The 24,411-nt window shown below is 40.9% G+C and overlaps 1 protein-coding gene across 3 annotated transcripts in view; it reads right to left on the bottom strand.

Annotated features, from left to right (window-relative positions):
* TRANS11 (translocase 11) overlaps positions 1-24,411 on the bottom strand; it is a 361,659-nt gene that overhangs the window by 251,348 nt on the left and 85,900 nt on the right. For all 3 annotated transcript variants that reach the window (XM_089428953.1, XM_089428952.1, XM_089428954.1), the window contains 2 exons: positions 10,690-11,131; positions 10,512-10,576 (listed from right to left, as the gene is read on the bottom strand). In XM_089428953.1, the coding sequence (XP_089285079.1) occupies positions 10,512-10,576; positions 10,690-11,131 (507 nt within the window). The remainder of the gene's footprint in view (positions 1-10,511; positions 10,577-10,689; positions 11,132-24,411) is intronic.

Here is a 24,411-nt window from a genome sequence, read left to right as displayed (position 1 = left end):
AGGAAGAAGACAAGTCAAGAATGCAAGCCGAGTTGAAGTAGAAGAAGTCTCCATCCTAAGCGAAGGGAACAAGGGTACAAAATTGGTGGTGATACTTCCCACATGCTGCAACTAGGGTTTCTGAAGAGGCTGAGAGCTACAGGTCTGAAACAAGAGGCCAAAAATATGAAGGCTAGCTGAGATCCAAAGGAAAGCAAGCAGTTTGACTAGTGTTGACTTGGTCAAGAAGAAGAAGCAAGGAAGAATGATTTATGACTTGGTCTTGGAGGAGTTGATAGGTCAAGGGTCTTGTTCTTGGTATTCGTCAATTAAAGCCTTTATAAGAAGAAGAATTCGTTTGGGTTTTCCTCTCAAGTTGGAGAGGTTTTGGCCTAGGATGATCACCTATATTCTATGTCTATTGTCTCTTTATTGTTTATGCTTTGGTAGTTGTTTGATTGAAGAAGAACACTATAATAATCTAAAGAGAAGATCCTAATCTAAGGAAGTAAAAAAGCATTCACAAGCAGTTATCATTCAAGAGAAATCACCTCATTTCTAGGCCCTATATTTCTAAATAGGCAAAAGCCAAACATGAGCTTTACCCCCTATCATTATGGCCATCACCCTAGTTCCTAGGGCCCCTATGAGTGCCCCCAGCATTATTAAGGAACCCATGATTGTCCCAACCCCTAGTGGGCGATGAAATGCCCTACATTAAAAAAGGTAATCATTGCTTTATCATACACATCATGCTCTCATCCCCTGGAAGAGAGTGGAAAAAACAAAGGTTGGTGTAACTCATGTGCCAAGATTTCTCCCTCCTACATTCATATACCCAAGGTGTGGACTGTTGATTTTTTGTAGCATCGGATGTGCTCTAAGTCTCAAATTTTGCAGGGAGGCTTACGCGCATGTATTCCAAAGAACCCAGAAATCGTTTTGGGAAATTCCACCCAGAAATAGTTGTATTAAAATAATTAATTATTTTTAATGGGACCCTAAGTCTAAACTTAGGAAAATAAAATAATTAAAGGGTATTAATATAAACTGTGGATGTAACTTCTATAAGAAGACGAGGATCAAGCAGAAATGATCTTAGCCATTGATTAGCTTCTAATCTGGGTCGTTGAATGTCAACAAGGAGATTATTTAAGGAGGCTTGAGGGTCACTTGGAACACACACACACAGAGTTCAGAGAATCAATTTTCTGAAGCAGAGCAGCTGCTGGGAGATTTTCGATAGTGAGCTTTTGCGGTGAGGGGCATGGATAGTTGGGTTGGAGTATCTTCTCCAAGACCCAGGATCAGCAGCAGAGAGGCAAAGAGACACCAGGAGGAAGCAGCGCAGAACCAGGAGGGGTTGACGCTGGGCCAGAAGGGCCCACGCAGAGGCAACACAGTCTTCCAATGCAGAAATCTGAAATCTACCGAGCTAAGATTTCTAAGCCAGGAGGGCTAGAAACTGCTCCAGAGGGCAGATGTTTCCCAGTTGGGCTGACACAGAGCCTGTTGAGGCTGATGCAGGGCCCACGCAGGGCCAACGCAGAGATAGTAGAGGACAGTTGGTTCAGCGACTGGAACAGCCGATATTGTCGGGTAGAGTGAGGTAATCTCACTAAGTTATTTTGCTAGTTTATTTTCTTTATAACTGGATTGTCGAAAGGGCATCCAAAGTTGTATTCACAAACTACTGCTTAATAATATAAAACCCTCAGAGTTGCTGCACCGGTTTTACCGGGGACATTTGTACAAAAAATACAGTGTCACTTGTGCATCTTTCTCTATTTGTTTTATTCTTGTTTTGGGCAAATTAATTAATTAAGTGAAGGTTGCAGTGTGTCAGCGTCGATATTTGCTATAGAAAACAGTAAATAATTTGTTTCAGTATTTAACAAGTAGGAGAAGTTTAATCAGTTGTTGTAGTAAGTGATTCAGGTGGGATTCTCGAATTTTCACATGGTATCAGAGTTGCAGGTGGAGCAAGAAAGAACAATACCAAAGACCCAGCGTTGAGCAGAAGAGGGAGTTCGAAAAAGCTGCAGGAGGCAGCAGTTCGAAACCCCAGAGGGTTTACGCAGTCCTAGCCGGAGGGCTGATTTTCAAGGCAATCTCTCTCTGAGTGTGTCGATAGAGATGAAGGACTCCCAGTTCAAAATTTTGTCGGGACAAAGGGAGCAGCACCGAAGCCTCAGTGTGAGGAGAGCTAGTGGGACGCAAATTTTTCTGCAGGCAATTTGCTGGGCAGAAAATCGTTAGAAGAGAGAGGAGAAGCACGGCCAAGGGAATTCTTCCTCAAAAGACTTCCAGCCAAGGAGTCTGAATTCTTACTAGCTGAGAAGCAGCGGAGAAGGGCAGATCTGCAAACTCCAGAAGGGAGTGCGTAAGCCAGTCCAGTGTTGCACAGAGGAGAGAGGAGGTTATTCGACATTTCTATTTGGCAGAGATAACAGTCGCATCTCCAAGAGGGAGGTGGGCTGATTTAGAGTTGTAGTCCGAAAGAGCTACAGATGGGCAGGATCCCTAAGGAACCCACCTCGTGGATCAGTGCCCTACTACGGGAGCCTAGATCAGAAGTGGCAGGATGGACTAATGCCGAATGGTGCCGAGGAGTGTCGGAAACACAGTTACAGTTGTAGTAGCTTGGAGCGCTAGAGACTAAACAACGCAAAGCAAAGTTGGCAGCAATGCAAATGGCAAAAAGCAGAGGTCAACAACAGCGCAGTAGATTCAAAGGGTCAACACAGAGACTAGTAGCAGTCAAGCTCCAACATTCACATGGTATCATGTTGAACACGGTTAATTCAGTAATTTCGGATGTTTTTCCGTTGTTGATGGGGTAGCAGCAACAGTTTGCAACGTAGTGGCAGTACCAGCAGCAGCACGGATGCAGAATTTCAGAGGGAGTTGCAGCACAAATGCAGTGTTGACAGTGGCAAGGTCAGTAGCAGTATAGATGCAACATTTGCGTAGTGGTTGATGGACAGTAGGTTAGACATCAGCCGTGCAGAGGACAATGATATGAAATCAGTGTGATGCTTCAGTGGGAGGCATTGCTAGAGCACATTCCTCGCTAAGAGGGAGTGTTGATTTTTGGTAGCATCAAATGTGCTCTAAGTCTCAAATTTTGCAAGGAGGCTTAGGCACATGTATTCCGAAGAGCCCAAACATCGTTTTGGGAAATTCCACCCAGAAACAGTTGTATTAAAATAATTAATTACTTTTAATGGGACCCTAAGTCTAAACTTAGGAAAATAAAATAATTAAAGGGTATTAATATAAACTATGGGTGTAACTTCTAGAAGAAGACGAGGATCAAGCAGAAATGATCTTAGCCATTGATTAGCTTCTAATCTAGGCCGTTGAATGTCAACAAGGAGATTATTTAAGGAGGCTTGAGGATCACTTGGAACACACACACACAGAGTTCAGAGAATCAATTTTCTGAAGTAGAGCAGTTGCCGGGAGATTTTCGATAGTGAGCTTTTGCAATGAGGGGCAGGGATAGTTGGGTTGGAGTATCTTCTCCAGGACCCAGGATCAACAGTAGAGAGGCAAAGAGACACCAGGAGGAGGCAGCGCAAACCCAGGAAGGTTTGATGTTGGGCCAGAAGGGCCCACACACATCTGACGTAGAGCCAGAAGGGCTCACGCAGAGGCAGTGCAATCTTCCAGTGCAAAAATCCGAAATCTGCTAAGGACCTAAGATTTTTGTGCCAGGAGGGTTGGAAACTGCTCCAAAGGGCAGAAGTTTTCCAGTTGGGCTAACACAGAGCCTGTTGAGGCTGACGCAGGGCCAGCACAGAGATAGCCGGGGACAATTGGTTCAACTGTCGAAACAACCGGAATTGTCGGGTAGAGTGAGGTAATCTGACTAAGTTTTTTCTGCTAATTTATTTTCTTTGTAACTGGATTACCGGAAGGGCATCCAGAGTTGTATTCAGAAACTACTGCTTAATAATATAAAACCCTCAGAGTTGCTGCACCGGTTTTCCCGCATTGGGTTTTTCCAGGGACATTTGTCCAAAAAATACTGTCACTTTTGCATCTTTCTCTCTTTGTTTTGTTCTTGTTTTGGGCAAATTAATTAATTAATTGAAGGTTGCAGTGTGTTAGCTTTGATATTTGTTGTAGAAAACAGTAAATAATTTGTTTCAGTATTTAACAAGTAGAAGTTTAATCAGTTGTTTCAAAAGGTGATTCAAGTGGGATTCTCGCATTTTCACACTTCCCTCATTCTAGCTATCCTTGTACCATGGCATGTGGCTTGGAGCCTTCCCTATTGCCCCATTCCATTCCATCATTATTTCACATGTCACCTGCCATTACAAGGGGAAATACACATTGACACAAACCCTCAAGACATTACCCAATTCTGCGACAAGGCACATGATCTAGTATGAAAATACATAGACTCGATAAACACTAGGACTCACCTAAGACCTCGTCAATGAATTCCACCCTAGCTTTGGGGTATATCTGGGAAAAAAACTCTGTGAATTATCCGTGTTTACAAACACACATAATTTGGGGAGGTTAAAAAACTCCCTAGGATGAAATCCTTTGACAAAAATCATAGGCTTACCTAGGTGTTGTTACATGGATTCATAGTCATACTATAATCATTTACAATTAACTTATAGAATTTTGGTTTACAATGACTAAATGATGTTCAGTAATGATAATGATCTCTGAAAAAATTTGTCCAATGCCTTGTACTCTGCTTCTCGGACTGTTGACAAAAGCGTGGTCAACAGTTCCAACTATGAATACTGAATATTGAAATAAGAGTAAATTCTGATACATCAAGATTCAAATTTTTATAGAGTCAAGTCTAATATATCATATATCAAGATTCGAAACAAAGTCTGCAACTGAAGTCTGAAACATAAAAGCAGACAACATAAGAACATATCAAATGACAAATGAGCATAGTTGCTCAAGGTAATGCCCCGCTAATCTTTGCATCCAGTTGTTGCATAAACAAATTAGTTTCAGTCAGAAGCTCAACACACCTTTGCAAGTGGACCTCATCATTTTCTTGACACAAAGTACAAATTCATATTTCATACACTCCATACCGTACTGTACCTTACCCTTACTCGCCCACTAAATTGCTTGCCGGCAAAATAGCATGCGAGCTTGAATTTGACCTCGAATTTTTTTGGAAAAGCAGGAAATGTTTCCTCTTTTGGGAGGAATCGTCCCCCCTTTGAGTTTCCTCGTGTTTCCGTTTTTGAAGTGGAGAAATGTACCCCAGACGTCCCCACATCCCCGGAGCGCAAGGAAGCATAGGGACGCGTTTCCGAGGTGGGGGGATGCGTCCCCATGGAACACTAGTCTCAATCCTAGGTGATCAACCCAAAATCATTTTCCTTCATCTTTTCACAAATTTCTGCGCTAGCCCTAGAAGGTCAACTAGGGCCTATTGTGAATTGAGGGGTCTTTTTGAGAACGAATTGGTAGGCTATTGCACTATAATGTCCTCTATTAGCCCTCCAAATTTGAGGCAATTCCCATGGCTAGTTTGAGAAAAATCTCCAGCCCTAACTCTAATATCGATCCTATCCTTAAACTTATTTGGTTAGTGACATTCCAAAGGTCATTTGCTCTCTAAAACTCGAAGGAAGTTTACATCGACCTAATAGTTACATTGAAGATCATCCTCCTGCAATCATTGCAAGCCCTAAGTCTCATGTGGACCCATTCTAGGTCTCTCAATTCAAGCAACACTTGTCATAGAAGCAATTGCTTATTTCAAAGAACTTATTGAGAGGTCCTAATCATCTTAGGAGGCTTGACCTTAGGAATTCTCATCATCATTGAATATTGTTAACCTTAGGTCTAGGTCTCCTCATAAGACTTTCTTGGAGAGCCATTAGCTTCCTCTTGAAGCATTGAGCTATTATTTGAGCCTCTCCTTTGAATGGGCATTGGAAAATCACATCATATCTTGCCATTGATCCTATCATTCAAGTGATTTCCCTTATACTAGGGGTCCTCCCATTGATGAAAGTCCGTAAAGAGCAAGGGACACTAATTGAGGTGACAGTGGGTCTTTGTCCCATTGTTGTCATCTGGTCTAGTAGTTGTCCCTTAGGTACCCCTCCTAGAACCCCTGCTAAACAGAGTGGTAACAAGACCATAACCTTGTGCTAAAGACATAGTTGCACCTTGAGGCGGGTTGGATTGGCACATACACTAGTAATCACCCTTGCAAAAGCAAGCTCCCATAAAACCATGAGTCCTCAAGCAAGATCAACTAAGGCTTTCCAATCCTATGAAGGATGAGAGACAACTGAAATAAACTATAAGGGACTAGCCATGGTTCGACCAAAACAACAAGATACAAACTCAAGAACAAGACAGAGGCTTGGAACACCTAATACAAAACCTCACACGATTGTTACAATGCTTTGACTTGTGACCTTGGGCTTACAATGATGGATGATAAAATGATGCAAGTTTTTTATGTACCCCTACTAACATGCAAAGTAACAAGTTTAATTCCTTGTTTTTGAGAAATATGTTACCAAAGAGGAGTTTCCAAACTTGGGGAGACCTGTGGGATAAGAAGATGGGAGGGTGGTCAAATTGGAGAGGACTTGTTAGCCCTCATATTAGCACGAGTACATACAAATCATTTGCAGCATTTTTCACCACCATTATAAGCCCAAGGTCACAAGTCAAAATCCATGTAAAAACCATGTGAGGCCTTGCATGAGGCAACCTAAACGTTGTGTCATGTTCTTTGTGCCCTTGTTGGACCATGTTCTATCCCTTTTAGTTCATCTATGGATCCTTTCATCTTGTATAGGATTAGAGGGCCTTAAATGGGTTTACTTGGTGAGACATGGTTTTAGAGGAGCCTGCTTTTGTAAAAGTGATCACTAGTGTATGGATTAGTCCAGCCTGCGTCAAAGTGCACCTATGTCTTACCGCATGGTTACGAGTCTATAGAGTCTATAGGTGGCCTTGGCTTTGGTGCAATATCCCTCAAACAGTTTCCATGCATGGGAGTGTCACATTGACAACTTTCACAGTGCTCAACATAGTTCATGTTTACCAATGCAAGTGATCCTAGAGGTAAAAAAGTCAACTCGATCTCATATTGTTCAGCTTGATAAGATGGTTACATGCCACGTAGAAATTTTCCAAATTGTGAAGGCAATGGCAAGTTATAGTTGGTCAAAGGTGGTCAAACAAGTCATACAAGTTTCAAGGTGGTAGAACGAGGTCAACATTGGGCAGTTTGGTACGTGCATTATGTCAAAAGTGATCTAAAAAATGTGAAGAAAAAAACCCCAAGGCTTGGAAACCTCAAATACCTCAGGGCGTTAGAGAACCAGCATAGTGAACTAATGATGTGGCAGGGGAAGTGATGATGTGTTAATGCTAAGCAAGATGAGGAAAAGGGAAAGCATACCCAGTTCAAATCAGGGAGTTAGAGCAAACCCAGGTGTCATATTGGTCAAATCATCAAGGCATTGGAGATATCAGTCACATGAGGCTAAGTCGATTTTACTATTGAGCAAAAGGTTAAGCAAAATAGTCGTTGGAGAGTCAACTAGTCGTTAGAAGGGTCAAACAGGACATTGGAGGTACCTTGGACCAAGAAGCTAGCATCTCAATGACCAAGTCAAGTCTCTTCCCAAGCAAGTTGAATTCTCAAGGACCAAGTCAAGCCACTACATGGATGTTGGAGAGGGACATTGGGCTACTATTTGTTACTATTCTTCATCTTTGACTATGTTGGGCCACTTTCAAAGGGAACATTGGAGTAATTTTGCCTCTATGAGCTAATTCAACACCTTAGTAGGCAAGTTAAATTTTGTAATGCAATATTTTATGAATTTACTAAGTCTCCAACATGTGGATGACTAGTAAAAAGAAAAAAAAAAAATCCCAGAGGAGTCCAACTAGCCATTAGCTAGTCGTTATCTAGCAAGTAGAAAACTTTTATAAAAGGCTAGCCTCCCCTCTAGCAAAACGTTGTTGTTGTCTTACAAGATAAGTGCCATCAATAAAGAAATTTAATTTGCAAACCTGTGTCCATATTTTCTACATTGAGTGGGTTGGTTCTTATTATCATTTCATTTCTTGAATAATAGTTGTAACCATGTTTTAATTTAATAACTTTTCTATCAAGTAGGATCACACTAATGCTAATAGATTGAGTCACTGAAGGGCTACATAGTCATGTGGAGGAAAACTAGGGAGCAGTCTCACTTTGAGTTTTGTTTGCAGGTGGGTCGTTCCAAGAAGGATTGGACCATTCTAGCAGGAAGATTCAACTGGGAAGGGAGTTTGTACAACTTCTCACACTCTAACCGAAGGCTAGAGAATGCCATGCTAGGGGCTGCTCCTGAGTGGAGCTAAAAAGTGGAGGAATTATTAAGTGACAAGGGGGGGGGGGGGGGGGTGATTTCTCTTATACACCAAGCCCACTTCCCTGACAAAGTGCAATAACAATTAAGGAGGCGTGTGTTTTACAACCCAACAAATGAGATATATTTATTTTGGTACATGGTATCAATTGCAACTACCATTCTATTTTTAAAAAACTCAAAACTTTTTATTTATGTTTGAGATTAGGAAATTATACTTGCTGATTTTTAACAGTCATATCATAAATAGCAAGCTTTTTACCTAGGGAAATTTATTATTGTATATCTTTAGCCTTGTGTATCTAGTGATTTTAGTGCAAATTTGGACATTTCACTAGATGTAACTCAAAAAATCTGCAACAAATATCAAGGTTTTAGGCTCTTAACGAGTAAGTAAATCATTTAGAACCTTGTACTTAGACTCTAGATTGAATTTATTTTGTCGTTTTAACAAATTAGAGTCAAAAATACATTTACTTCCAGCTGTTTGTTAAGTAAATTTAAATTTGAAAAAAAATTGGTCATAGAACCCAGGGGCACTTGATCCCCAGTTTGCAGAAGTACAATTTCCAGCTTTCTTTGCTATTTTTCACAGTCCAAGGTTGGGAAGTGGCTGCATAAGATCCATATTTCATCTTCTAACCTCCCCACCCCTTAATCATTGACCTAGAAGTGCTTTGGCACTCATTGGGTGGTCTATTTGAGTGAGACACGTTGCTATCCATGTTGTTTACTGCAGATTTTGCAGTCTGATTTTATAGAGCAACAAGTTAATTTACTTTGTAACCCCTCTAACCATCAACCTAAACTGAAAAATAAAATAATTAATGGTTGATATATTTTTCCTATATCATTTTTTAGTACTTACATGCTATATTTAACATCAATTGGCATAATGTCTCATTGTTTTTAGTTTTTTGTTGCATATTTACATTCAGAAATCAGCAGGTCAGCCTTCAGAATTAACTCTTCCATCTCTTCTGGACCCCACTTAAGGCACTATAATCTTATCTGAGTTGGTTGGGGTATATATGAAATCCTCCCTTGGTATTTAAGGAGGAAATTGGGTCTAAAGAAAGGGGGTTCGGGAAAATGTGACAGTGGGCCCTTAGCCCATGTGCACCAATCCTAACAGGTTGCATGGACCTTTGCAACCCTACTAATTGGATTGATAACAAGGATGCCGAGTGCTAATAAGCAAACTTTTCAAGAACTTGACAAGGTCTTTCTGAATTCCAATTTGTTAAAGATAAATTTGGGTATCGAGGGACTAATTTCGGAGGGTTGGAAGTGGTCTCATAACAAACCTTCTCTGAACTATACAACTAAAGAGCTATATAAAAAAGATCTGATCAAAGCTTAAAGTTGCAGTGTGTCTAAATAAGTTATGGGCCATACAAGGCATCAAAGCTCAATAGATTGGGTGTCAAGATTAATGAAAAGTATTTATTCAGATGACCCCTCCCAAACTAGGCAAGATCACCAGCATATCCACCTTAGTCCTTATTCTCAAGAGAGTCTACATCTTTTAGAAAATTCCAATTTTGGCTGAATCCCAAGCTGCCAATTTTGCTCTAAATGTTGGCCTTCTGCAAGTGAAAAGAAGAAGGATCCCCTTTGAATGTGCCTCAACATGTCATTTTCCATCAATATGACAATGCTGTCAACCTTATTATGTCCCAAATTCTCTGCCAGTGCCTGATCATCCACCTGTTTCCCAAGATGACTGCTTTCCATTGAAAAGGGATAATAAAAAGAATGGCATACTCAAAGGCAACCCATTCCCCAAAAAACTCGGGCAACTTTGCACTCCCATCTGTAACAGTCATCTGAGATGTTTGAATCATGAAGTCTATCTCTAATGACTAGGATTTGATTGAGCATTAACCATCCAAGCACCTTGGTCTTAAAGGAAGAGTGGACACTTCGTCCAGCATAACTAATTACAGCACTAAGACAAAATCCTTACAGCATACAACATTATTTTTATTGGTAGCCATATATTCACATAACAGCCTGGAGTCGATCTAGTCTGAATACTACTGGCTTACAATAAAACACATGCATACAAACATAGATGCCAATAGATCAGTTGTATTGATGGGGAAAGGATATTATCACTGGTGGGTTCATAGAGAACCATACATTTGATATGGAGATGGTAAATTTGAAAAATCCTGCCAGAAGTAAAAACAAATACCAGAAGCAACCTGTTACAATGCCAACTAAAATATCAGTCAGGGATGAGGAATTCCTGAAATAAGAATGAGAAACCTTGAATCCCAAACCAAATGTTACTCATTATAAGAGATAAAACCTATACCTGAAGAGAAAATTTGAGCCAGCCTGGAAGCCCATAGTTATGATTCCGTATGAAGGTTAAGCTGTCATCAAGCAATCCAATTGCTGCAAATGCCAGAGTAACTGTTACAGGTCCTGATACTTCAGGACTTGAACATCCTGTTATTAATCTTGCAATTATAAGCCCAACAGGGACAAAATATAGTCCACCCATAGTTGGAGTACCAATCTTAGTAGAGTGTGAGGTGGGGCCTTCCTTCCTGAATATCTGTTCAAATTTTAGCTCCGTAAGTAATGGAACACAAAAGCAGCCCAAAATTCCCGTTATGATTGCTGCTGCCAAAAAGGGAATTGTCAAGGAAAATGATGCAAGTGGGACTCTGATTATCCGCCAATCAACAAAGAGTAAAATAATGATGATTAAAAATGACAGTCCTGCAGTCATCAGCAATCCCAGCAGAAATCTGCAATACAAATGGATAAAAACTTTAATTAGTAAGTTCAAAAAACAAATAAAGTTTTGGGAAAGGATTAATAAATTTAAATTAGCCAGCAATCACTCATGCTCTAATATATTGAATATGACAAACAAATCATTGTTTTAAAATAATGATTCATGATGTCGTTGTCACTGCAAGAATGTAATGATTCAAGATGCCTTGAAGGACTTCCAAATTTTATTTTGTTACTTGGTAAAGGGTCTGTAGTCGTAACACTATTAAGAAATCCAATAAAACACAAAGCTATAAGCTTCTTATAGATTGTTTTAACTGTGTCATAGATATTTGTTTCTCTGGGTGAAAGCTATCTCCAAAGGAATATCAACAAAAATTAAAAAAAATGGATACATGGTAACTTGTAAATCGTAGAAATGATAACTCCATATAGTTGAGAACAGGCAGACCAAATTCTAGCATATATAACCATCATCTATCATCTTTGCACTGAGAGAAGCAAGGTGCCCTCTACAACCCAATATGGATGAAATGCTATGTTGCACAGGTACGCGTCCCCCTGAAAAAACTGCCCATTCTGCAAGTTTTGACGTTCCAGGGACTTAGGAACTGCTTGGGAACGCTCCAGTTTGGGCGGGGATGTGTTTGGGGGCATGGGGACTTTACAGCCATTCCCATTCTTCCCCTTGTGGATTTGGGAACCGCTAGAGAACATCTAGCCATCCCTCGGAAAATGGTGCGCTCTCCAATAAAAAAGGCAAAACCCTCGAGCAACGGAACCCTATCTCTTTGTTGGCGCCTTCAACCTTGTTTGACTTTTGTGAAGATAGACTATACAGTTAAACTTTAGACTATGTTACATTGTTATAACTTATAAGACATTATATTTAAACTTCAAGTCTTTAACTGTTTAACTAGATGTAGATTGTATTTTCTATCAATGCATTTATTATTTTAATTTAACTAGTTCAATGATTATTTCAATATGTTATGGTTATTCTTATCATTCATGTTCATTGTTATGCATATGGTGAATTTCATTTTTTTATTTTTTATTTTGTTTTAAATATATATATATATATATATATATAGTGTCGTCCCCAACCTGCTGTCTCCTGAAAATTTGGGAGTGTGCTCTAGCCATCCCAGAAACTCATCCCGCCATCCCCACAGCCAGTGCAACATAGATTAAATGTATAACATCACGTAAATGCTAATAAAATAAAATGAAAGAAGAGTTCAGGTTCATAACATAGAATGAAAAATCAAACATAACAATTAATTAAACCAGCCTTAGACATATTATTCAGTTAATACTAAATTTCTGATATATTATTTCATGCACTATTTGTATAAAAGGTTCAAACGCTCTAAAAACAACCATGTTACACAAGGATGGCACCACATAGCTTTCGAGGTTGGAGGCATCCCCAAGTACCAAGTATGTTTGCTCTTGTACTGTTACTTCTATCCATATAAAGACTGATGTAAAAACAAAGATAGTTGTTACGGAACAAAATGGCAAGGTTGTTGAGGTCCTTGCAATCTGCTCTGATTGACACACACAGGGTAGGGACCCACTATCAGATCGGCCCACAGTGAGAATTACCAAATAATACCTCAAACAACCCAACGAAGACTAGTTCATTATGTGGAGTCAAAGGATGAGGTGGAGGAGTTAATTTTTTGTTGTCCTACTCCTTTCTGAGTAAAATCTGCAATAAAAACTTAGACCATCAAAATGAAACAATCAAGATGCACAAGATATGTCATGTACGTAGTCAAACTGTGCATACAAAAAATATTCTAACCAATTCTAAAGTTATTTCAAAGTTTAGAGCAGTGGTTAGAGGAATTTTAATACAAATCCGTTTGCTATACTGTAACTGAAAACTGTAAAATCTACAGAAAAGTACAGAGACAGCAACCAAATTCCCCTTAAAATACCACCCAATCAGTGCCAAGGCACTCTAGATCAAAGATCTAAGAGTGGAGAAGCTATGAAGAATTAGATTGACCTTGACAGATCACTTCCAAACCTTTGGACAGCAGCAAATGGCAATTTCCAGCGATCTGGAAATTGAATTTCTGAGATCATGGGATTTAATCCCCCTGGAAACTATGCCCAGAAAATTTTCAGCAATCTGGAAATTGAATTTCTAAGATTCTGGGATTAAATCCCCCTGGAAATTATGCCCTGAAAATTTCCAGCAAAGGATTTACTTAAGGAAAAACTAGATATACTTACTTATTATTCGGCCATATAACAACAAGATAATCGATATATTTTAATGTAGAACCAATATCTGAAGTCTCAAGCAAAGTACTTACCTATAAGGTGCTGGGAACTTCTAAAAGATTGTAGATTTGTTGTAGAACAGCTTGTTGCACTCAAACTGTCAAAGTTCCAAGGAAGCGGAAGTGCCCACTTTTTCAACAAGGATTGGATCACATATCAGTAGTCTGTGTGTCATAGTCATCCCATTCTGCAAGTTATATATTGTAAATGATCTTAGTAAAACCATGAGTCTATGTAACAACCTAGGTAAGCCTATAATTTGATGATGAATTCCATCCTAGGAGGTTTTTTAACTTCACTGATTACTTGTGTTTTTCGACACGGCTAATCAGAAGAGTTTTTTCCCTCTAGCTTAAACCTTAAAGCTAGGGTGAAATTTATTGTCAAATTATTAGGTGAGTCATAGTGTTTTAGTCGAGTCTAATGTAAAAGTGGTTTGGGAATAATTTAAGCTAATTGGCTAAATTATTTTATTACAAATCACTTGCTCTACTAAATCATATTGAGTTAGAGATGGATTATGTGTCTTGGGGTGCAACTCGAGGTGTTCTTGTTTCATTGATATGTAGTATGTATTGACTACGGGCTTCCTATGTGGTGCTTTATGATTATTATTTTGAGATAATACATAGTGTTTGCAGGTACTCGATCCTTGGTCTCCAAGTTCACAGACTGTGGGCAAGGGTTACTTTGCTTGGATCTCTAGTTTTTATATGGTGGATTTAATCTTTGCTTGGGCTATAGTGATCATTAATTTTTTTAAAGCATTTTAGCCATTCTTTCAAGTAAAAAATATTATAAAAAATATTTTCTCAAAATCCATTTGAAAACCCATGTATATTTTGTAAATAAAATTGTAAATTTAAATTGTAATTTATTTTTCTAACTTGGGTTGGGGTTTTAGATTTATTTTGTATATATTTGGGGTTTGGGTGTCTCTATTTTCATTTTTGCAGGTTAGATCAAGGAGTTAAGTGGAAGAAGAGCTAGATCTAGGCCCTTGAGGGTAAGATCTAGTCTCTTGGAATTTTTTGCAGGGTTTCCATGGAAGAATTTTCATAAAATCAAAGAGCTGAAGCATAAAAAAATTTGGAGCAAGGGTTTCAAACTTTTCAGGGCTTCTAGCCCGGTTCTGCCCTCCTTAGCCCCAGCATCTCCCCTTTTGCCCTCTGCGTCTTGGTTTAGGGCCTCTCTAGGCCTTGTCGTGGGGTTTTGAGGCTTCGGCCTCCCTCCTCTTCTCCTTAGCCCTCCTAGGCTATCCGTTAGCCTCTCCTCCTCTCAGCTTCCCTCCTCTCGGCCTCCTTCCCTTGCGTCTTCCTCTCCTAGCCTTTTCGGTCTCCTCTCTTCCATTCAGCCCTCCTCCCTCGGCCCTCCCTCCTCCTCTTCCTTGGTCGCAACCCTCTAAGGGCTTAGTGCTAGGCCCTAGGCCTTAGGCCTTGGCTTTAGCCTCCTAACCCTTATTTCTCAAACGCTAGCCTCACTAGGCAAAGCGTTGGCCCTTCTTGGCCATTTTCTCCATCCTTGTGCCCCGATCTATCATCCTAGCCCATTTATCCCCGCAAATTCGCTTCCCTTGACCTTGTTCTCCAATTTTTGGCCTCTTTTGCCTCAAAATTGACCTGAAACCCTAATCTGAAGTTTTAAGGCTAAATACTTGGCGGTTTTGCAAGATTAAGGTCTCAAAATTCATATCTCGCAAGCGGCAAGGTAATCCCAAAGTTTCAATGATTTTCAACGGTGGGATCTTCAAGGCCTTGGGCCTAGGGTTTGACCTCCAAACCCTTATTTTGCTTCAGTTTCATTACAACAATTAAATCATTAATTTCTAAGCCCTAAAATCATATTCTAATTGGTCAAAATTGATTACAATTGCAAAATCTAAGTTTTCACAAGTTTCAACCACTTGGGCATCTCTAATTTGACCTAGATATAACATTTTAACTTGCTGGAATTTACTGCATAACTGTGAAATTCAAGTCTGAAATATTTCTAAAGCATATACTTGATAAGCACTAAAAATTTTGAATTTCAATTCCCGGCAAAAAACTTACTATTTTTAGACATTTGGGGCAGCATATTCAGTATGTTTAGCTTGTTGATCTGTAACTAATTTACTGATGTAATTAGTTTATCAGTTCTGAAATTTCTAAGTCACATTCTCTAAAAAAACTCATAAAAATAATTTTTTCAAGTTTGGTGAAATTTTTCTATTTTTAGAAGTATTGGGCATCTATTTTTGGCTGGATTAATTTATTGATCTGTGGTTAACTCACTACTGTAATAATCATATCACATCTGAAAATTGCTAAGTCAAACTCACCAAAAGCCCTAAAATTGAAATTTTCAAGTTATAGCGCATTTTGCTATTTTTTGGCATATTGGCCATCTATCTTAGGCAGTTTTATCTTGTTGATCTATCTTTACTTATTGCTGTAATTTCAAAATCAGATCTGAAATATTGCTGAATACACCATCGTAAAATGTGCTAAAGAAGCTAAATTACATTTCTGGTCAAATTGGAAATTTTATGTTTCAATGTATTGGGTAAGTTTCGTCATTTGAAGTAGTTTATGCACTGCTACTACAACATTGATAAATCTGAATTTTCTGTAGTATTGCTGGTATAAACTGCCATCAGCATCTCGATTGATTATTGTTAGCATTTGACATCTTGGGTTACTTGGTATCTTGTGAAATATTGTTGAAATTTGCAATTGTATCCGTAACCAATTTATTTTGTTTAAGATTGCATTTTTGTACAGATCAGTGTTCTTAAAAGGTTTCTAATCTAGATTGAGGAGCCTCGGCAACTCTTCGGTGATTAACACGGTGACCTTGCAGTCGTCAGAGCCACAGTCTCTACAGCGCCGGAGGCATCAGGTGATAGAAGCCTAACAGAAGGCATCGTTGATCAGGCCCTAGCCTGCTTCCTGTTAGCCTGCTTCCTGTTAGCCTCCTTCCCACAACCTAACTTGGAGCCCAGCTTCAAAATAGTTAAAGGAAGGTTACACTTAGACTAGGCATTTAACTAAAATTTACCAAGATCACTGCATCTCACATAGGTCCTAGGATTCGCACATCATATAAGTTAGTCAATCATTCAAGCAGTGGGTGTCCATCTGATCATTTGGTTTCAATTCATAAGAAGCAAGAATTTGTGACTCCATTAAGGCACTGGTCTCATAATAGAAAAATCTAATTTAATCAATAATCTTGCTTAAATTCAACCAAGTGGCTAGGCCACTCATTCGTGTCTCCCAAGTAAGTTGATTCTCAACTTGCTTTCCTTCACTTCATTCCATAGGGACTACCCCCCATAGCATGTTGTTGGGAGACAGCTAGAACGAAATGGGCGGGGATCAGAGTGACAACCCCCATCCTGAGCATTGTCGCCGTGCTTGTACAATCCGACGACAACATAGCCAACAAAAAGTGCAGATCTACAGCATAAAAACTTGATACAAAGGGTTGAAGATATGCAATAATGACTCAAACTCAATGTATCAAACCTTGGTTGAGATCTAACTGTATTTTCAATAACCGAAGGTAAATAGACTTGCTTTATTACGATACACTTGAAAAATCAGCAAGCTAATCAATCTAAACTAAAACAAGAAATAAAAAGATATATTTTTTTTTATAAACGAAATGGTTGTTGTATTTTGTTACCTCATGCCACAAAAAAATTACCTCTCAAGTTGGGTTATGAAACACACTTGTCTCGAAGTTGATGTGAGATTGGTCTCTAAAGAGAAGTAGCCTCCACCGTTGACCAAAAATGTTTTCCACATTTTAGACCTGTTAACTTGCCCGCCTGTTAGCAAGAGTGCATATACTTTTTAGTGCATCATTCATCACCATTGTAAGCCAATGGTCACAAGTCAAAAGCCATGTAAAAACCATGTGAGACCTTGTATTAGGCATCCTAGCCCTGTGTCTTTGTCATTGAGTATGTATTCATTTGTTTGGTCAGACCATGCCTTGTCCCTTGAAGTTCCACTTAAGGTCACTTCTATCCCTAACCAAACTAGATGGCTTTAATGAACTCTCTTGTGGATTCATGGTCAAGTGCAGCTGAAAAGAAAAGTAAAAGCATAATTGGCCACATTCAACAGGAAAATGTACCACAAAATGCAAAAGATGGTCGGGACAAACACATTTAGCACATGGGCAAAAGCCAAATGCATGAGCTCTACCCCATACCCATGGCCATCACCCTAGTTCCTATAGGCCCTAGATGAGCCTCCTTTATCATTCAAGAACCCATGATTGTCCCAACCCCTGGTGGGCAATGAACTGCCCTACCTTAAAAGGGGTATCCACTGCTATACCTTACACATCATGCTCTTATCCTTTGAGCCCTAAGCAGTTAATCAAAGAAAAATCATAAAAGGCAAAAGGCATATGAAGAAGGGTGGAAAAATCAAGGCCGAGGTATCTCATGCACCACGATTGCTCCCTCCTATACATTATATACCCAAGTGTGGGCTTCCCTTTATTAGCTACCCTTGTACCCCGACATGTGGCCCAGGATTGCCCCTTTCATTCCCTATTTCATTCATCTCTTTATCACATGCCACCACCATTTGAGGGATGTACCTTGAACATATTATCCCCTTTAAAGGTAAAAACCACCTAACAGGGTACTTGGTTAACCCCACCTTGGAGCTTGGAGACATTAGCACAGGCCAAAGCCCACTATGGAAGGGCATGCCATTATGAAGTGCCCATCTGTTGTCCATGGTTTGTAAGCTTCTTAACTCGATTTCTTTAAATGATTTGTTGTACTGGAAGGCAAGGGGACGCATTGGACCTTACGCAAGATTGCAGATGGTCTCCATTTTGGGTTTGCTCTCCCTCTACAGGGTCTTAACCCTCCGAAGGGCTACATTGGGACATGTAGGGTGTGTGTAGAGAGTCATGAGCCTCCATAGCAGTAGACAATATTCCATCAATCCCCAGAGATGTTCAGAAATTGCTCGAGATTCACCTATTGGACAAGGAAGGTGCAGTTGGTTCACCATGCTCAGCCAGCCCCGCAGTTGTACCATGCACTTGGCAGATCACTTGGGACCTGTATGATGATGTGGCATCACATACACCATCATCCGAGCCCTTGCAGATGGTCTACAAGCATCTTCGATCTTTTTGGAGACCCATGAGGTTACTTGTGTGCCCCACACCCATTGGGAAAACCACAAGTTTATTATTTGGAGAAAAATGGGCCAACCTCTTGTCCACTACTTTTGGGAGTCTTATTCATCATTATGGCACTTATGGCCTTCATCAGGTTTCTTAGAAGGCCCAACGACATGTATTATTGATCATTCGACCTCTTGAGAGGCTTATTCTTTTGTTTATGAGCTAGTTTGGTGGGCTTGTCACCAAAAGTTAGTTATTTTGCACATTATTTTATTCTAGGGGCTAATGTAGGCCTAATTAGTTAAAATAAACTCATTAGAAGTGTACAAATACAAGTGATGTGAATTCATTTTAGCATCATCACTTGGATTGGACTTGTATCTCTCTTGAGAATTTCGTTGTCCTTCTTGGAGGACGAATTTTGGAGCATGGAATGAATTTTGATGTTTGGATTATTTTCTCTTGTCTTAGAGTTTCTTGATTGGAAAAATTTTTATGGTTGGATATACACTTAATACATGTAAGTGCAATTTAATGCTAACTTTTTTTCTATTTTTGTCACATACATTGTTGTTGGGATTTCGCTATACTAGGGCTAATTTACTGCATCCATTCATGCGAAGTTGTGGAAATTCGGTTTCTAGATAGTGATCGTTCATGTATGGCCATGTATTATGAATGAATGTTCCTAGAGATGCTTTTTCATTAAAATTCATCTTGGTAAGCCATCAATTTTGCAAAACGAAGTATAAAGTTCTTGAAGTTTCTTTTGCTATTGCCCTAATGGTATGTGAAGTTGTCTTTCAGGTCTCCTTGACATAGAAAATTCAATGTCCATAGTCATAATTACTCTTGACTCCAAATCTCCCCGAAGGATTAGGCACTGGTCCACCATAAGGTGACCACCTTAAACCTTATTTTTTCTCCTCCCTCTTCATTTCTAGGCCTAGCCCATTAGGTCAACTAAGGCATCACTTATCTCACAATCTAGCCATCCAAATACTTCAATTTTTGGTCCACAACTGTGTTGGAGTTTATGTTTATTTGTGGTAACATCGGATGTGCTATAGCCATGAAAATTGGTGGAGAGGCTAAGGCACATAAGATCTCCAAGACCCAGAAATGGTTTGGGGAAATTCCACCCGGTTGGAGAGATATTAAAATAATTAATATTTTTAATGGGGTTCCTAAGTCTAAAATTAGGAAAATTAAAATATTAATGGGTATTAATATAAAATTGGGTGAGAATGTTCTAAATGACATGGATCAAGCCAAATCTAATCTTAGTCGTTGATTAGAGACTTAATATCGGTCGTTGAAGACTCAAGAGGAAAAGTATAAGAGGAGGTTTGAGCGTTAGGTGAAGATACACCATATTGATCACTCAGTTCGATTTTCTGGAGCGGGGTTTGCTAAGAGAATCGAACCAGTGATCTGTTGCAGCGAGGGGCAGTTTGGCACAAGGCCTAGAATACATAGCAGAGAGGCAGAGATAGTTCCAAAGAGACAGCGCAGATCCTGGGAAAGTTGATGTAGAGGTAGCAGGGAGCTACGCAGAGGCAGCTGGGAGCTATGCAGAGGCTGAAGAGGCCAGCGTGGGTGACGCAGAGGGTCTGAGGGTTGACGCAGAGGCTTCAGTAGCTGCGCAAAGGCTAGCAGAGCTGACGCAGGGCCAAGAGGCAGCGTCGAGAGAATTTTCGTGGGGCAGACTGAGTGCTGGTGAGCCAAGAAGGGTGACACAGTCCCTGCAGAGTGACGCAGAGCAGCAGAGAAGCTTGGAGCAGCTTTCGCTGTCTAGCTAAGGAGCTACCATTGTTGTTGTGGGATCGTTCATCCGGTGATTGATCAGTCGGAATATCTGTCTCCGAGGAGAGGTACTACTGCCGAGGGCATTCTCTGTTGGGTGAGCCATTTCTGGGCCCCCAGATGTATTCAGAAACTACATAATAATAAAACCCTCATATCTGCTGCACTAGTTTTCCCGCATTGGGTTTTTCCGGGGAAAATTGTCCAAAAATAACGGTGTCCCTGTGCGTTTGTCTCAGTTATTTCAGTTGTTGATCTGCATATGAATTAAGGTTACATTTGGGCTTATTTCAATATTTATATTTATGAATAACTTGTTAATGGAATGAACAAGTAGGAGAAATTAAACCAGATAATGCAGTAGGGATTTCTAATGTGTCAGACTTAGAAATTTCAACATGGTATCAGAGGGTTGCAGATTACAAGAGAACTAAAGGCACCAGAAGTAATATGAAGAATTTGCAACAGTAGCAGCTGTCCCGAGAGACAGCGTTGTTCTAGAGCAGAAGCAGCAGAGAAGAAGTGATGCAAAGGGCCTGCGTCATCATTTCGAGCTAGAAGGAGGGTTAGCACAAAGGTAGAGAGGGGCAGATCAAACCTACGCAATGCCTAGTCATCTTTCTCAGCCAGGAAGGATCGACGTTGTGGCCAGGAGGAGCAGATTTTGCCATTGTTGGGATTGCGCAGAGCCTGAAAGGCTCAGTTTCTTCAGTTGTCGAGGCTTGGGGAGCTGTGGGCAGATTGTGATTGAGAAGCTAGTGGGGTGTTGTTTCTATCAGTGCAGAATAGTACCTAAGGGGGCAAAACCAAGGTAGAGGGAGTCGCTACCTTAACAGATTTCTAGCCAAGAAATCTAGATCCGAGTTGCAGTTGCAAGGAGGATTGGAGAGGAGCGGTTTGACATCTGGCAGGAGGATTTCCAGCAGGGAAATCAGGACTTAGAGGGAGATTTCCAGGAGGGGAGTCGAAACTCAAAGGGAGTCCAAAGAGGAGCTGAAATGGCAGTGAACAAACTAAGGGATCAGGACAGGTTGGACGGGGCTTCCAACGTTGTCATCTGGAAGGCTAGGATCGACATCGCATCAAGGACTTTGCCTTGAGAACCATGGTTATCCCAGCAGACCCAACTGAAAATGAGAAGTATGAGATGCAATGGTAACGATGAAGTGCATGATCCTTGACGTGGTCAAAGATCATGTCGTACCACATATTGCTGAAAAGAACACAGTAAAGGAGATGTGGTACACTTTGAAGACCTTGTATCAGGGCACTTCAGTGCAGCGGAAAATGTTATTAGAAAATCAGTTGCGGTCATATCAGATGCAGAAGGGAGAGCAGATAGATTCGTTCCTCCTCAGGTTGCAGGAGATTTGTGACTAGCTTACTTTCGTGGGGTCTACACCGGATCCGAAGTTCATGGTGAGGACTGCCCTGAATGCAATCTCCGAGGAGTGGGAGACATTTCTCCAAAGTATTTTGGGCAGGGCTACCCTTCCAGGATGGGAGGAGATGTGGGCGGCTCTTCACCAAGAAGAGATCAGGCGGATGACCAAGGCAGGGAGTAGTGGCAAGGGAGGACGAATCAAGAAAGAGGAGGAGGAGGATGCAGCTCTACCATTTGCGGGACAGTAGGGGAAGAGGAAGAAGAAGGATATCTCCAAGGTGAAGTGCTTCCATTGTGGGGAGATGGGACATTATGCATCCCAGTGTCCCAGGAAGAAAAACAAGGGAGAGGCTTCCGATTCCAAGGTAGCTCCAGCTAAGGCGGAGAAAGAAGTCGAGACTGATGACGACTGTGCCATGAGTGCTCATGCACCTCTAGAGAAGAGGTGGGGAGACATCGAGTTGTAGTCAGGAGGACTACATACTAGGGGCAGGATCCTTGAGGTGCCCAAACTCTTGGATCATATCTGGCTACGGGAGCCCTTAACGACAGTAGCAGGATGACAGAGGTCGGGTGGAGAAAAGTGTAGTGAAGCAGTAAGGCAATGCTTGGGTGTAGAAATCTGAGGCAGCGCAGTGGAGGTTGCAACAGTGCAAGAGGCACAGAAGTGTATGCAGCAGTGCAGTGGCAGCAAAGGGAGCACAGGATAGCAACAGGGGCAGCTTCAGCATCATGAGGCTTCCAGACTGACCGGGATGTCAGCATTTGGGTAAATCAGTTACTTCTCGGTCACTAAGTTGCAGTGCAGCAGTTAGCAGTGGTAGTGCTAAGAGCAGCATGGGCAGCATATTGAGAGGGAGCTGCAGTACAGATGTAGCAGTGGCAGTGGCAGTGTCATGGGCAGCAGTACAGGAAGCAGCAGTGCAGATGATGTGAGGCAGCAGGCCAAGCATCAGCACAAGTACCAGTGCGGAAGGATCAGTGTGATGTTTCAGTGGTGGAGCATTACTAGAGCACATTCCTCGCTAAGAGGGAATGTTGATTTGTGGTAGCATCGGATGTGCTCTAGCCATGAAAATTGGTGGAGAGGCTAAAGCACATAAGATCTCCAAGACCCAGAAATGGTTTGGGGAAATTCCACCCGGTTGGAGAGATATTAAAATAATTAATATTTTTAATGGGGTTCCTAAGTCTAAACTTAGGAAAATTAAAATATTAATGGGTATTAATATAAAACTGGGTGAGAATGTTCTAAATGACATGGATCAAGCCAAATCTAATCTTAGCTGTTGATTAGAGACTTAATCTCGGTCGTTGAAGACTCAACAGGAAAAGTATAAGAGGAGGCTTGAGGGTCAGTTGGAGATACACCATATTGATCAGTCAGTTCGATTTTCTGGAGCAAGGTTTGCTGAGAGAATCGAACCAGTGATCTGTTGTAGCGAGGGGCAGTTCGGCACGAGGCCGAGAATACATAGCAGAGAGGCAGAGATAGTGCCAGAGAGACAACACAGAGCCTGGGAAGGCTAACACAGAGGCAGCAGGGAGATACACAGAGATTGTTGGGAGCTACGCAGAGGCTGAAGAGCCCAGCGTGGGTGACGTAGAGGGTCTGAGGGCTAACACAGAGGCTTCAATAGCTACGCAGAGGCTAGTAGAGCTTACGCTGGGCCAAGAGGCAGCGCCGGGAAAATTTTCGTGAGGCAGACTAAGTGCTGGTGAGCCAGGAAGGGTGACGCAGTCCCTGCAGAGTGACGCAGAGCAGCAAAGAAGCTTGGAGCAGCGTTCACTGTCCAACTAAGGAGATGCCATTGTTGTTGTGGGATCGTTCATCCGGTGATTGATCAGCCGGAATAAATCTGTCTCCGAGGAGAGGTACTTCTACCGAGGGCATTCTCTGTTGGGTGTGCCATTTCTAGGACCCTAGATGTATTCAGAAACTGCATAATAATAAAACCCTCATATCTATTGCACTGGTTTTCCCACATTGGGTTTTTCCGCGGACGATTGTCTAAAAATAACGATGTCCCTTGTGTGTTTGTCTCAGTTATTTCAGTTGTTGATCTGTATATGAGTTAACATTGCGTTTGTATTTATTTCAGTATTTATATTTATAAATAACTTGTTAATGGAATGAACAAGTAGGAGAAATTAAACCAAATAATACAGTAGGGATTTCTAATATGTCAGACTTAGAAATTTCATCAGTTTGCTCTAGAGAACCTCCAAATTTCAAGCAAATCCGACGGTGAGATGTCAAGATATTGCAAGCCCTAGCTTAGGGACCGTTCCTTGGCCTAGGTTTCTCTTGGCTAGAAATCTCACTAGGATCATTGCATTACCTTTCATTGAAAATTCCTCCCTTGATCCTCTTCTGCTTCCTGATTAGGTCAAGCACATCATTGGTTGCTCAACCCCATTCCCTTGACCTAACCTCGGGTCCGCTTGGTCCCGTGTGGTCCCACAACTTATTGAAGCCAATTTCACAAAGACCACTCGGAGGCCAAGTTTCTTACAAGGATTTTAGGAGCTAAGAATATTCTTGACAAGTCATATACTCAAACCCTAGCCCTAGAATTCCCTTAAGCCCTTCCTAGAGAGCCTTTCATCTTGCTTTCAATGCAAGCAAGCCTTATATCTGAGCCTCTCTTGTGAATA

Source organism: Pinus tabuliformis, chromosome 4_2 (assembly GCF_031772625.1).
Source record: "Pinus tabuliformis cultivar Carrire ecotype Pingquan chromosome 4_2, CPIR1, whole genome shotgun sequence".
In the NCBI taxonomy this organism is placed as follows: Eukaryota; Viridiplantae; Streptophyta; class Pinopsida; order Pinales; family Pinaceae; genus Pinus; species Pinus tabuliformis.
Note: the sequence above shows the minus strand (reverse complement) of the source record. Positions and strands in the feature narration are given on the sequence as shown.